This window comes from Balaenoptera musculus, chromosome 15 (assembly GCF_009873245.2).
Source record: "Balaenoptera musculus isolate JJ_BM4_2016_0621 chromosome 15, mBalMus1.pri.v3, whole genome shotgun sequence".
Lineage (NCBI taxonomy): Eukaryota > Metazoa > Chordata > Mammalia > Artiodactyla > Balaenopteridae > Balaenoptera > Balaenoptera musculus.
Window position 1 is genome coordinate 45,702,918 of NC_045799.1, and position 15,779 is coordinate 45,718,696.

The 15,779-nt window shown below is 46.1% G+C and overlaps 1 protein-coding gene across 4 annotated transcripts in view; it reads right to left on the minus strand.

Moving 5' to 3' along the window:
* Positions 1 to 510: 510 nt before the first annotated feature.
* KIZ (kizuna centrosomal protein) overlaps positions 511 to 15,779 on the minus strand; it is a 113,979-nt gene continuing 98,710 nt past the window's right edge. For all 4 annotated transcript variants that reach the window (XM_036826382.1, XM_036826381.1, XM_036826380.1 and 1 more), the window contains 3 exons: positions 13,060 to 13,156; positions 2,342 to 2,385; positions 511 to 659 (listed from right to left, as the gene is read on the minus strand). In XM_036826382.1, coding sequence (XP_036682277.1) covers positions 553 to 659; positions 2,342 to 2,385; positions 13,060 to 13,156 — 248 coding nt within the window. In that variant the 3' untranslated portion in view covers positions 511 to 552. The remainder of the gene's footprint in view (positions 660 to 2,341; positions 2,386 to 13,059; positions 13,157 to 15,779) is intronic.

Consider the following 15,779-nt stretch of genomic DNA (forward strand, 5'->3'; position numbering starts at 1 on the left):
TCTTTTGCATGAGGCTGTCCAGTCGTCTCAGCATCATCTGTTGAAAATACCATTCTTTCCCCACTGAATGGTCTTGGCACCATTACTGAAAATTAACTGACCATAAATGTGAGAGTTTATTTCTGGATCATCAATTCTAGATTACATATAAATCAATATTTCATGCAGTACCACACTGTCTTAATTACTGCAGCATTTTAGTAAGTTTCAAAACTGCAAAGTGCGAGTCCTCCAACTTTTTCAAGACTGTTTTGGCTATTCTGGGTCCCCCGAATTTCCATATGAATTTTAGAGTTAGCTTGTCAATTTCTACAAAGAAACCAACTGGATTTTGACGGGCATTGTATTCATCACTGTGCTTTTTGATAACACGTAAAAGCAAATATGCCAGTTCATAGTTATGTCACGAAACTTCACTGGAATAACAATATGGTCCCAACTTTTCATATTAAACAATTAGAAAACTTAAAGGGACACATTTATTTTGAACATCACATCTGAACACAGGGGTTTAGTTTGTTTAAAGACTTTATTTCTAACAGATGTTACAGCTTATAAGTCATAAAAATCATCAAAATCATCGGTGGACGTGTTATGGTTTCTAGGACGTAAGGCAGCTTCGATCTCTGAGTTACTGTCGTCAGACTCGTCCCAGAAGGCTGGAAGAGAAACCAGACAGCTGCTCAGCATCTCTGCAGTCTGATGAGCTCGGCTTAATCAGCCGTGGCCCGCAAAGGGCCTCCTGGGGGCCCTGGGTGGTGCACCTGAGCGGATGCGCCCGGGGCGCAGGCCAGCGCTGCACCCACGACTCGCTTCTGCGTGCTCCACGTGCTACGATGGGAACTCGTGGCAGAACACTTGCTCCTCCCTTCTGCCCAGCTCTGCACTGTAGGATGGGAAATCTGTAACCTGGGCGAACATGGGGGCAGGGCGGCTGGGTGCTCTATCGGGCCCGGGAACAGCTTGCCTGACTGCTCCTCGCCGCGAGCTCCCTCTGTTCCTCAGCACAGGGACGCGGTGGAGGAACAGCAGTGAGGTCTGCACTGAGACGAGGGCGTGGGTACACACAGTTCATTTGGGAGGTGACCCTGGGCAGGACAGGGGGTGGAGAGGGTGTTAACCAGGAGCAGGGCTGGCAGTGGACGGCTGGGGCCGGGGCCTCGGAGAGACCTCAGAACGCTCCTCAGATGGTCCCAAAAGCCAGCAAGGAAGTGGGGTTATCTATCCACCAACTCCCACCCTTCAGTGGCTGGGGGTTGTTCTCAACCAGGCGTCAACTCCCTGGAGCTCCTGGCTCCTGTGGCCAGAGAAAACCCCTGCCTGAGTGGAGCCGCAAGCTGCCCGACGGGGAGGCTGCAGGCTCGGCCTGGAGCGCCAGGGTGTGGTGGGCCCACCGCCTGCGACACTGACCACCCCTCTGACCCCCGTATCTACAAGGCATGGCCTGCCAGCACCGCGATGACTCCTGAGATGTGACCCCATCTAATCCTCGCACCAACCTGGCGAGGTGAGTACAAACACCTGTTTTCCCAAGGCTGAGAGGGTAAGTACGTGGCCCGATCACGGCAGCAGAGGGTGCTCAAGCCCCAAGTCCCACCGGACCTGCTGGGAACAGGGTTTCAGAGGCAGGAGTAGAGGCGGCCCAAGCTCGGCAGGGCATACGCCACTACCAGTGTAGAAGGAGGGTGTTGAGGGATACATAGGAGCTCCCTGGGCAGAGGAAAAGGGACAGGAATGTCACAGAGAAGGAAGGGCGTGAGCGAAGGCACAGAGGTACGAGGGTGGAGCCCAGGGAAGGCTGGCTGCGGCTGGACCCACCGAGGAGAGGACGAGACCTCGGAGGAACAGGGCTGGGAGCAGGGGCCGGGCCAGACCACAAGGGGACGTTCCAGACTCTACCCTGCAGGTGGCGGGGGCGCTGGCCCTGCTTCCCCAGCAGGCAGACGTCTGGATGGGGATTCAGAAGCCAGGGCTGGGGGAGGGGTGGGGGAGGGCTACCGCAGGAGCCCTCAGGTCAGAGCAGTGGGTACCTGCGGGCAGTGGCAACGAGGACGGGGACAGAGGTGAGGACGTTTCATGTGGAAGACGTGGCGGGGGGCGCGGGGGGGAGGCCAGGATCCCCTGCAAAGTCACACCTGCAGATTAAAGCGCTGGGCACCGTGGACCCCGGCATCCGTGTTCTCAGGAGAAGCCCCCAGTCCTCCCCCAGGAGAGCCGCAGGGCCCGTGAGCACAGGCGGGCGCCTCCGCCCGCCCCCAAGGGTGCCTGACACCACGCGTCACAAACCACCCTTTTAGCTAAAACACAAAATGAGAGTCTGGTCTCTGGTTATTTCTCTTACCTTTAGACTTTAAATTGGTAGTTAGTTTCTTTTTGTTTTCATGCCTGGAAAATAAAGAAAGAACCTAAGTCCTGAAAAAATAAAGACAATCAGACGAATAGTTTTACAAGGAGCGCGCTAGGGAAGAAGCACACATTACTCACTGGGGGGCCAGAAGGTTTACATTTACTCCCTGAGTTTTAAAAGCAAAAAGCCCTGCAGATGCTCTGGTGGGAGGGTCCCGGGTGCATTGGGCCGCACGCTGGGCACTCACTGGGGAGGCCGCCAGGGCACGAGGCAGGCCCTGGGACGTACCGAGCGGGCAAAGCTCAGCGCTGCCAGCTAAGCTGAAAGCAGAGGGTCTGAGGAACAGGGAGAAGTCGGCCAGGAGGTTAAAACACTTACCTTTGTCAAGCCAGCAATACGATACTACTCAACTGCTTAACAAGGAGTTCAAAATAAACTGTTTGCTTAATTAAGGGTATTAACTCCTGGTAGAGAAAAACGCAAGACTCCTGTCACCTGTGTTTAGGTTTCTGTGTGTCACACACACGAAAGTGCAAGTGTCCAGGGACGTATCTAACACGGGGTGACTCGCTTACTAAACCCACTGGACCGAGAAACTGGCTCTTCGGGAGACTGTGTCCATCTGCGTCACCTTCTCCAGAGCTTTCGCAATTGTCACGCGCATGGAAGTCCCCTCTCGGAGCACCACTCCAGTTTCTTATTACACTTAAATTCTTTAAAGTTTGTCCTAAATGGTCAACGAGATATTAAAAAAGAAACAGTCACTTGTGTATGGCTTGACATTTTGATGTTTTTCTCATGCTCCTGCTGAAGTTTTCCCTCACGTTTACATTTGCAGGTTACTCCGTGAAGGCCGATTCCAGCCTTTAGGTGGGAAGAGTGCTGAGAAAAGCCGAGGACACATCGTGCAGCAGCACTGCTGCTCTCTCGGCGGGACCCTGGCCCTCCTGATGCAAGAAACCCTGGCAACACATCTCTGTCACTTTGGGTCAAGTCTGGCTAACCTATGGTTTGAAAATCTGCCTTTTGCCATAGCTGCCATAACTTACATTTTTTTTTCAGTAAAACAAGCTCCATGAAGGCATAATTTTCTAGGCAGTCTGTCCTCTGTCAATGCTCTCTTTAAACTTGGTGCCTGTTTCTTTGTTTTGATTGAAATATAGTTGATGTACAATATTATATGAGTTACAGGTATACAACATGGTGATTCACAATTTTTAAAGGCTATACTCCATTTATAGTTACTGTAAAATACTGGCTGTATTCCCTGTGTTGCACAATGTATCCATACCTCTTAATCCCTTCCCCCTGTCTCGCCCACCCCCCAGCCCCCTGCACTGGTAACCACTAGTTTGTTCCCTGTATCTGTTTTTTTAAAAAAATTTTTATTGGAGTATAGTTGATTTATAATGTTGTGTTAGTTTCTGCTGTACAGCAAGGTGAATCACTTATACATACACATATATCCATTCTTTTTTAGATTCTTCTCCCATATAGTCATTACATTACAGAGTGTTGAGTAGAGTTCCCTGTGCTATACAGTAGGTCCTTATTAGTGTTCTCTATATCTGTGAGTCTGTTTCTTTTTCTATTACATTCACTAGTTTGTTGTATTTTTTAGGTTCCACATATAAGTGATATACAGCATTTGTCTTTCTCCGACTTATTTCACTTAGTGTAATACCCTCTAAGCCCACCCATGTTGTTGCAAATGACAAAATTTCATTCGTTTTTATGGCTGAGGAGTATTCTATTGTGTATATATGTACCACATCTTCTTTATCCATTCGTCTGTTAATGGGCACTTAGGTGGCTCCCATACCTTAGCTGTTGTAAATAGTGCTGCTATGAACATTGGGGTGCATGTGTCTTTTCAAATATTGTTTTCATTTCTTTCAGATACATACCCAGGAGTGGAATTGCTGGGTCATATGGTAGTTCTATTTTTAGTTTTTTGAGAGACCTCCATACTGTTTTCTACAGTGGCTGCACCAATTTACATTCCCACCAACAGTGTACAAAGGGTTCCCTTTTCTCCTCGCCAATATTTATTTATGGTCTTTTTAATGATGGCCATTCTAACCGGTGTGAGGTGATACCTCATTGTGGTTTTGATTTGCATTTCTCTAATAATTAGCAATGTGGAGCATCTTTCCATGAGCTTGTTGGCCATCTCTATGTCTTCTTCAATAAATTTGAAAAATGTCTATTCAGGTCTTCTGCCCATTTTTTAATCAGGTTGTTTTATTGATATTGAGTTGTATGAGCTGTTTATATATTTTAGATATTAACTGCTTATCAGTCATATCATTAGCAAATATTTTCTCCCAGTCTGTAGGCTGTCTTTTCATGTTGTCAATGGTTTCCTTTGCTGTACGAAAGCTTTAAGTTTAATTAGGTCCCATTTGTTTATTTTTGCTTTCATTTCCTTTGCTTTAGGAGACAGATCCAAAAAAATATTGCTACGATTTATGTCAAAGCGTGTTCTGCCTGTTTTCCGCTAGAAGTTTTATAGTATCCGGTCTTAACATTGAGGTCTTTAATCCATTTTGAGTTTATTTTTGTATATGTTAGAGAATGTTCTAATTTCATTGTTTTACATGTGGTTGTCCAGCTTTTCCAGCACCACTTGTTGAAAAGACTGGTCTTATTTCCATTGTATATTCTTGCCTCCTTTGTTATGGATTAACTGAACATAAATGTGTGGGTTTATTTCTGGGCTCTCTATTCGGTTCCATTGATCTATGTGTCTGTTTTTATGCCAGTAATGTACTGTTTTGATGACTGTAGCTTTGTAGTTAGGGAGTGTGATTCCTCCAGCTCTGTTCTTCTTTCTCAAGATTGTTTTGGTTATTCAGGATCTTCTGTGTTCCCATATGAATTTCAAAATTATTTGTTCTATTTCTGTGAAAAATGCCCTTGGTATTTTGATAGGGATTGCACTGAACCTGTAGATTGCCTTGGGTAGTATGGTCATTTTAACAATATTAATTCTTCCAATTCATGAACACAGTATATCTTTCCATATGCTTGTACTGTCTTCAATTTCTTTCATCAGTTTCTTACAGTTTTCCGAGTACAGGTCTTTTATCTCCTTAGGTAGGTTTATTCCTAGGCGTTTTATAATTTTTGATGCAATGGTAAATGAGATTGTTTTCTTAATTTCTTTCTGATAGTTAATTGTTTTGTATAGAAATGCAACAGATTTCAGTATATTAATTTTATATCCTTCAACTTTACTGAATTCACTCTTTGCAGATGACAAAGAGTGTCACTCTGCAAAGAGTGACAGTTTTACTTCTTCCTTTCCAATTTGGATTCCTTTTATTTCTTTTTCTTGTCTGATTGCTGTGGCTGGGATTTCCAATACTACGTTAAATAAAAGTGGCAAGAGTGGGCATCCTTGTCTTGTTCCTGATCTTAGAGGAAACGCTTTCAGCTTTCCTTGGTGAGTGCCTGTTTATCTGATGTGACCAACTAGTGGCCTATGCCATTTCTCCATGAAGAGTGGACGGCCCCACAGCCAGTGCTGACTGTCATGGAGGCTGCCAGTCAGGTGGCTGCTGACAGTATAAACCGGAGTCCACCTTCTGTGAGTGTGCATGCACACCCACACACACACACACAAAACACCACTGTGGGTTGTGTCTACTCTCTCTCCAGCTCCCACTTCATGAGGACACCAGGCTCAGTGCGGGGTGGGTAGGCAGACATAACAATGCTGTAAAGATGGAGAGAGACTAGTTTGCCAGCTGATGTTCAAATAGTAAGAGCCACGTAGGGTTGTGGGGAGACGGCAGGAGCACCACAGGCAGGAGGCAGGCAGGAGGACTGAGAGAACAGGTGGATGATGGGGCGGGTGGTGGTGTGGCTGCAGGATCCCAGGGGAAGCAATGCACTCCCTGGACTCTACTATGAGAGCTGGAAAGGATTTCCAGGCCAGGACCAAGGCAAGGGCATAGAGGCAGGCGAGCACATGCCAGGTCCTTACAGCCTGGCCCCTGCTCTGAGCTCCACATGCATGTCCAGGGCTCACCTGCTGGCTCCACTTGGCTGCCTCCAAAGAGTCTCACGGCCAACACGCCCATCCACAACCAAACTCAAGCTCCTCCACCAAACCTGGGCCCTTCTCCTGTCTCAGCTAACGGCACCCCAAACCTCAAGTCCCTCCCAACCCCTCACCACTCCTCTGCCCTCCCACACCCAATCAGCCCCTAGGTCCTGCCAAGTTTACCTCCCGGCGCTTCCAAGGGTCCTCACCCGTCCCCTACGCACTGCCACCGCCTGGTCGACCAAACCAGCATCTCTTGCCTGGACCTTCTAACAGCCCCCTAACTGGTGACACCACATCCACCTTGTCCCCTCCGACCCACTTTCCACTCGGCAGCAAGGGTGAGCTTTCGAAACACAAATCTGATCCCTCTGCCTCCTTGCTGAAAACTCTTCAATGCCTTCCCACTGCTTTTGGCAAAAGAACTAAATCCTGAACAGCGCCTCCAAGGTTGACGCCCAGACTTTGTTGGGCCTCCTGCTGTAGCCTCCCCATCCCCCACACCCCACCCTCGACCCCCGAGTCCTCACTGAATTTGCTACTTCACAGCCATTTCTGTCACTAACTGACATGTGACTGCCCTTAGGCTGTCAGCTCCACGAGAGCTGCCACCGTACCAGTTTCAGTCCCCGGGGTACCCAGTGCTCTGCACTTAGTAGGTGCTCAGTGATATGTGTAGAAGGAATAGATGAGCCTCACTAAGCATAGGGCCGTGCCTAAAGGCACGTGATCAACATTTGATGTTGGATTATTTAATTTGCATGTTTCTACTTCTATCTGAGTTCAGATCAGGTTGTTCAAGTGTCTTCCCAGAAACATGTTTCAGAACTAAACGCACGTGTTCACCCCTGAGGAAGGTGGAAAATGCTTCCAGGTGTTTCCGACGCCATCCTCACCCCTTAGGGGAAGTATTTTTCCCTTTGGGAAATCATCTCTGCTAGTCGATGTGACATTGCAGTGCAAGGTTGATTTTTCTTACACATGACTCGTAGGGTCAATATTTCTTTCTCCAGGTCACACCTAACGTCTAAAGCTAAGTCAAGGCCAAAGGGGATGGTGTGAGATCTCGGAGTAGACAGAGCCAACCTGTTTAGCTATTATCGTAAATGAGAGAGAACCCAAACCAAATGCACTTCTGAAAGCGTAAGAATGCGAGAGTTCAGGTTATAAGCCACGGGCCATGGTCCCTGTGCTCCATCAGATGTGCCTGACCTTCCCTGACAGTGTGGATGTCACACCTCCATCGTGTAAGGCAGAGGCAGCGAAGGTGAGCTGTAGAGAGCCAGTGAGTAAGTGGTTCAGGTGTGTGGTCTCTGTCATAACTACTCTACTCCGGCTGCTGCACAAAAACAGCCACGGACAATATGTGAACTAGCGGATGTGGCTTTGTTACAAGCAAACTTCACTCAGAGACACTGCAACTTGAATTTCATATGACTTTCAGGTATCGTGCAGCATTATTCTTCTTTGGATTTTTCCCAACCATTAAAAACCATAAAACCTCTCTCAGCCTGCAGGCTGCGCAGAACCAGAAGAGGCCCAGGGCCAGGGCTGCCGAGGCCTTCATGAAGCGCTGCCACCACCTGATGCCCGGCAGCAAGCCAGGGAGCCCGCCCTCCCCGGCCTGCTCGTGGGCGACTCCTGGAATCCAAGAGAGCAGAGTTTTAATTTTTTCCCTAGAAGTTTACAATTAGTCTGGAGGTCCTACATCCAAACAAACCACTTTCAGGTAAGACACCACAGATAACTGATTAGATTAAGGCGTGAGCATGCTCTGCTGGTCTCATTCACGGAACACCACCGTCTCTGCGCAGTGTCCCGGGAGGTGTGGCACCTCCCCCTCTGCACAGTGACCACCATGTGCCCCCCAGTGAGACGCTCCCTGTCAACATTTTGCCACACTGGCTCTGTCACATGTCTTCTCTCTCTGTCCATCAAGCCATCTCAGTTTTCGATGCTGTTTATAAATTCCCTTGCTATTGATAAGGGATTAGGACAGACAGGTAAGGACAACTCTCATCAGAATCACTTTTGCTCTCATCCTTGCTACACATAAGAAGTTATGGTCAGCTGGGGTCTTAACAGCAGGTTTTATTCTAAGCACAGCACCTAGTGAACGCCTAGGATGTGATCCTGCTGACACGGGTAGTAGAGAAAGAGTCACAAGTGTCGACTATTCATTTAATTTTTAAAATTTTAAAATTTTTATTTTGTTTTTAGTTTTGGCTGTGTCAGGTCTTAGTTGCAACATGCGGGATTTTCCGTTGCAGTGCGCGAGCTCAGTAGTCGTGGTGCGTGGGCTTAGCTGCCCCGCGGCATGTGGGATCTTCGTTCCCCGACCAGGGATCGAACCCGCATCCCCTGCATTGGAAGGCAGATTCTTTACCACTGGACCACCAGGGAACTCCCTCGACTATTCATTTTATATGAACAAAAGGCTAATAATATCACTAGAAATAGGCTACACGGGCAACATAAGTACAAAATTAGGTGGCAAGGATGTCTGCCAGGATTCAGGTTTGCTTTGTGGGGCCAGCAAGTAGAGACAAAAATGAGGCATGGAAAACCTATGATTCCTAGGAGACTCATCATTAAGTCATACCAGGGCTCAGGAGGCAGCGCGCTATGTGAGGGGTGACGGAGGTTGTCGGGTGAGCACAGGGTCCCAGGGAGGTGCGCCACAGGAGCTCCTCAGAGCGGCGGGATGTTCTAATGTTAGTGACACAGACTCTCAACCTCATGGTCAGCAACATATTTTTGAAAGAAAAAAATATCTACAGCCCATTAACAAACATACCCAACTTACTGTGGCTTTGAGGCCACGTCCGTCAAGTTTGGCAATGAGCTTCTGAGGGTCCTGCCAAGAACATGGCCTATGGTGTCGGGGGTGATGAGGAAGGGCCCCAGCGGGAAGAGTCCTTGCAGTTCTAGAGTCTTATCATAAGCCTGAAAACAGTAACTAACTTATGAGAAGATGTGGTCTCTACACTCTGAATTCTGTAAGTTTAATGATTTTGACTAAGCTAAAATCAGTATTAAAATGTCTCACACAGCATCTTCAGCTAGAATTTTCCTCAAAACAGACATGTTTCTGAAAAGCACAAGGCAAAAAAAAAATTCAGAAAGAAAATAAAAAATCCCAATCAGTGTTCCAACAAATCCCTGTAAATCCTCAATTTTCAGTGTTAGAGGCAGACCGGTCTGAGACAGCTTTAATTTGACAAAGTCTGAGTGCCCCCTGATGGTCAACCAGGGGCCCTGCAGCAGATGCCATTTTTTAGGGGTCAACTTCTTTACTCCTTCCCTTCAGTCTATCAAGCAAAGACTGTTCTTTCGTGCTGTGTCGAAAAAATAAAGTAGGCAGGCTTATGACAAGAAACGTGGAATATTTAGGAAGCTGCTACTTTGGTAGAATTTAAGGAGAATGTAGGTTTGCTAAACCAGAGACAGAGACTGGGGCTTTTATACCAGAACATAAAGGACTTCCAGGAAAACCTCACTTTTATTTCTCTGGACTACTGGTTCCTTGTGATTCACCTTATCATCCCAGGGGAAGCGGCCCAGGATCAGGCAAGAAGAGACAGGACGGCCCCACCGGAGCAGCAGCTGCCGCCTGGTGCCCTCCGCTGGCCACTCCCATGGCTGCAGGGCTGGCACCAAATGCCACCAGCGGCCCTGCCAGGGTGCGGTGGCTGGGTGACGTCTGCTACCTTTTCCCCAGGCAATTATGTTGCAAGCACACATCTTTTTCTTTCGGTAAAACGTTATCTCAATCCAAGCAGTAAACCGCAGTTACATGGCAGGCGGTTAAAATACGCTCTCTGTTGAATAAATGGATCCGGGAGAGTGAAAACGGCTTCCTGGGGAAGGTGGGGCGAGACAGTGTTTGCGGAGGAGAGGAAGCTCTGGCATGCACCTCTCAACAAAAGGGAACAAGTGGTCTTTACTCAGAGAACAGCTTCCTATTAGGACTCACTCCTTCGTACATTATGCCTTTCATCCCCACTCAACCACAAAATGATTTTGCTGAGGCAAATACAATGGTAGAAAAAGATTTACACTGAAAGAATCTTTAATAATAAACTGTTGCCGATCTGCCTACTTGCCCGTGATTTATAATACAATAAACATCGGATTCTATTACGGCTCATGCACTGAAGCCGCTGCTCTGGAAAACGGAATATGAAAGCACGGGGACCCCACCACCATCACAATGAAATGAGCATGGATAAATGTGCTAAGAGTATCTCTTTGCATCTTTTATAGCTTGTGTGTATTAATCTGTAACGCTTATTAAGAAAGTCATTGCTATGCAAAGCAGCACCCAATCCCTTTCTCTGGCTTTTCAACAGAGTGCACTGTTTAGCCAATAGGACGGACCCTCTGGTCCTCATTCTGCATTCATCACAGGCAACATTTGCACAATGTATCTCTCAAAGGCGGCTGAAAGGAAGGCCTTAATACTCATGTAAACAACTGCAAACCAATTACTTAATGAATCAGGCCCACACATAATGAGGTGCAGACAAAGAGCTATAAATGCATTTTTGCGCCCAAGCCGCTGTTTTAAAGTAAAATCCCTCAGCTGTAGTTTGGGCTTAACTAGCACATCATAATTATTGTCTCTAGGACATCAGAGGAAGCCATTTTTTTTTTTTTTTTTAAGGTCCAGCAGGGTCTTTTTTTTTTTTTTTTGAGGTTGCTCATCAGCTCACTGACAAAATAGAGCAAAGAAGAATTTTTAAAAGTGCTACAGCAGTACTGCACTGTTAACGTTTATTCTCAAGTACTGGGTTTCGAGACCACTTGTAAAAGCAATAAAGCACGAGGAGTGACTGCAGTAAGTGGGATCCTTAAATGTAAGCCTCTAAGAAATTTCAGTGAATCCAGGCACAAACAGCAAGCCCCGGGCTCTCAAAAGCCTGAGGCGGCGTATGAACACCAAACCCAGCACAAGAACCAGCCGTGGCAAACAGCGCACCAAACCCACACACTCCATGCCCAGAACTTTCATCTCTGGATTATTATCAACTGTCGAGAACCAAGGGTTCCTTGAAGGCCTCTTTTTTTTTTTTTCTGTAAAGGGGATGATGTGATTACTTATAATTTAGGAAATTAATTTCATGCAGAAACGACAGTAATAACAAAAGGCTCCTGCCTAAAATTGAAAGGGAAAGGAGTTTGATTTTAGAATGAAATATAGATGCAAGATGTGAAATGTCAAATGATCAGACTGAGAAAATGTTCTACAGAATCCGACTGCTTTCTAAATGTGTTTAAACATTACCCCAAGAATATATATATATACACACACACATATATATATATAAATAACAGTTTAAGAAGAATTGGGTTTTTTAGTGCCTCTAAAATATAAAGAAAATAAACACTTCTAACAATCTTGAAAACCTAAAGGGATGTATTATTAAGCCAAATGGTGACATTAAACCCTAAAAACTACCTGTAGAATTTATTATCTTTTAAGATTTCTTTCAGGAGACCTAGAACTTGAATTTATAATATAATCATAAAAATATAATACTTTTAACACTCTTCCTGTCCCATAATTCATTATCTCTCACTTCCTTCAAAAACAGAGATGAAAGATATTAAAGATAATAATTTCTAAAAATTAAATGAGTGATTCCCTAAAATTGAACACACCAGGTTTCTAAAAGTAAGAACTTAATATCAGAAAACCAATCTCATTTAAATATATCCCAGGTCCTAAAAATACTGTAGTGTTTTTCAAAATAGAAATGAAAATGAGATTTTTTTTTTTACTGTAAAAATACCACAATTCTGAACAAATAATTTTATCTTACGGGACATTACAAACGTAAAGTTCCTGTTTTAAAATTTCATCAGGGCGAGCAGTTAATTCGAATGTAACGCAATCATCTACAGGACATCTTTTGAGGGGAAATGTTATTACAAAAGGCAAACTTGTGTTGTTTTAAATGCTATTTAGCCCAAAGCGGAAAGGTAGGTATGTCATCAGACAACTGCTTCTACTCCCAACCACAAATTCTTCCTAAGTGACTCAATGCCATTGCACGATTAGTATTTTACGTTGATGACAAATCTAGCACACGACTCACTTATCACTGCTCCAAAAACTTACAAGGAGTGCTACAGTTTAACAAATGTGAAAAGATAAATTTTCACATTTGAAAATAAGCAAGAAAGTATCAGAAAGGGAAAGAATAGTCCAGCCCAAATACTAGGTAAAAAAGAGGAATACAAAAACAAATATCCAGCAATTGCTTGTATGTATCTCCACGGTCTCAGAAAGAAGAAACAGGCCACTTTATTTCTTTTAAGGCCTGGCTCTTTCTCTCTGCCCTCTCCGACACCCTCCATTGTGTGGTTTCTAAGCAGCCCTACTGCGAGCAGCTGTAGACGCTAATTTGTGGTTCACTGAGGTGTCAATTGAGTCTTAAACCAAGGAAACAACAGCTGCAAAACAATACTTGGCTCTGGTGCAAATATTTTCAAAGGTAGACTAAAGTTTCCACTGTCATTTCAGATAAACAAAAACCCAAACCATAACCTTCCATCAAGTCACAGAGCAAAATCATCTGCAGCCAGAGTTTAATTCCCTGAGGAGTGACATTTCTCGTCTTGCTGCCGCTATTCAGAAAGGCTTGCACGACTTTACCTTGACAAAGGACTGCCTTCGCTAGACGAAAAACTCGCTTCTGAAGAGATCTTGTGAGTTGTCTTTGTCTTGAATGTACCGCTGCCAATATTCAAACCTGTGACAAGCACAAGCGTGGAGAGTGAGCGTGGCCATCGCAGTGAAACCAACATCAACAGAGGAAGAGCTGTCCCCAGAAAGCGAGGGGCTTCTGAGGCAGGGAATGACACGGAAAGGAAGGGGGCGGCTTCCCGTGACAGTTACACAGAGTGCGTAAAAAGTAAAGTCATTCAAAGAGCACCATTTTAAATGGCCATGATGCGTGTGTGAGCACATGGGTCTCCACCGTGGCACTATGCTCTGGATAATTCGAGTTGCTATAACACGTGGGCAGCGCTGGCTCACCGAGCTAACGGGAACTGGGAACCAGTCTCAGAAGCAACTGACAGCTCTGGATGACATTACTGCCCACCCGCCTTTAAGCCCCTCTGCCAAATCCTCTCTTTTTCCCTCTCGCGGAGGAGAATGAACGTCCACTGAAAACCATCGAGGCTACTCCTTAACTAGCCTGCAAAGGCTGATGGGGAAGATGCACAGTCCACCCCCTTTCCCTGGAGCCTGGGGAACCAGACCACTCCACAGTGCTCCCAGCTTGCAGGGCCATCCCTGACCTCTGCCTCCTGGGCGTCCTCACCTTGGACGTTTCTGCTACAAGTCTGATTCTTAACTGGCAGTCAAACAAGATCGTGGATAGAGGGTGCATAAGCATCGCCTTGAAAGGCACTTGCTGCATTCCTAACCTGTAACCTGCGTGCCTGCTTGTAACCTCTGAGGCAAAGTGGTTCTCTTAACAATGTGTCTATGTTCGGCCCCTAGAGGGTCTGCACCCGCTTAACGGGAACAGGTCTTTTCAGACATGAAAACAAAGTGGCTTCCTTGGAGACAGGTGTGGAGACAGAGACCTGGCGCCTGACACAGGAGATGAGCCACTTGCCTCCTCATCCATGGTTACATCTGGGGTGGCTCTGCGTTCAGTGTGTGACAGTGTGTGACGTTCCACACCGGGCACGTGGCCCTCCCACCCACCGCCTGCTTCTTTTGGGAGCTCAGAGAAGTCCCTAGGGTCAGGGTGAGGGCGAGAATGAAAACGTGATGCGTGACCGAATGCACAGTAAACTCCAGGGCCAGCAACTAACTCCAACGCCATCCAACACTACCAGGAGCACTTCGAGGATCCCAATGTCTTACAAAGCACACGGTATGATTTTGACTGTGGAGGAAGGGAACCGAATCGAGGGGTGCTTGGTTGTACAACCCGTGTTGTGTGGATCACGTCATATGAACAAATTCGTATGTTAATCATTAGCATATTAATAGTACTATAATTTTTGATACACATCCAAGGGACTACAACTTATGTCAAATTTACTCATTGTTTGAGCCTGTCCTATTAGCCATCCAAAATATACTTACCAAAATCACATCTGTAGAGTCACCTTCCAAACCATGTATGCCTGCTAATGGGTTGTAATGCTCCAAAAGAGGCATTACTCTCTTGGGTAATTTGTAAAATGAGGGGGTTGGATAAATACTTTCTGAGATCCCTCTGGATTCTGGTTCTGTGATTCAAATGTGAAGAAAGTGATGAAAAGCAAACAGTGAATAGGGCTTCCCTGGTGGTGCAGTGGTTAAGAATCCGCCTGCCAACGCAGGGTACACAGGTTCGAGCCCTGGTCCGGGAAGATCCCACATGCCGCGGAGCAACTAAGCCCGTGCACCACAACTACTGAGCCTGTGCTCTAGAGCCCGCGAGCCACAACTACTGAGCCCACATGCCACAACTACTGAAGCCCACGCTCCTAGAGCCCATGCTCCACAACAAGAGAAGCCACCTTGATGAGAAGCCCACGCACTGCAACGAAGAATGGCCCCCACTCGCTGCAACTAGAGAAAGCCCGCGTGCAGCAACAAAGACCCAATGCAGCCAAAAATAAATTAAAAAAAAAATAAATTAAAAACAAAAAAACAGTGAAGGGCTCACAAGAGCTGTATCTTTCTAGAGTGATGCAGACCTCCATTGGGGCAGAGGCCTGTTTATACCTCAACAAACTACAATGTCTCATGTTTGCGGAGTTCAAATCACCACCACCACCACCATGGCCAGCCCTCCCCGGGGGCTTTTCTCTACCAGGCACTGTGCTGGCATTTAACCTGCACTGGCTCACTGAATCCTCACAACAACCAAAATAACTGAATTTTGCAGTAACTCTAACATTAATATTATCTAGGAAATAGCTCTCCAAAGACAGACAGCTAAGTCTGATGTACCATAAATATCTCCCTCAAAAAAATGTCTGTCTGATGGAGATATCTTTGAGACAATTGAGAAATCTGAATATGGACTGGGAATTATGTGATATTAAGAAATCATTCTGATAGGTGAAATCATTCTTTTTTTTTTTTTTTTTTTTTTTTTTTTAGAAATTCACGGTCTTTTATTTATTTATTTATTTATTTATTTATGACTGTGTTGAGTCTTCGTTTCTGTGCGAGGGCTTTCTCTAGTTGCGGCAAGTGGGGACCACTCTTCATCGCGGTGCGCGGGCCTCTCACCATTGCGGCCTCTCTTGTTGCGGAGCACAGGCTCCAGACGCGCAGGCTCAGTAATTGTGGCTCACGGGCCCAGTTGCTCCGTGGCATGTGGGATCTTCCCAGACCAGGGCTCGAACCCGTGTGCCCTG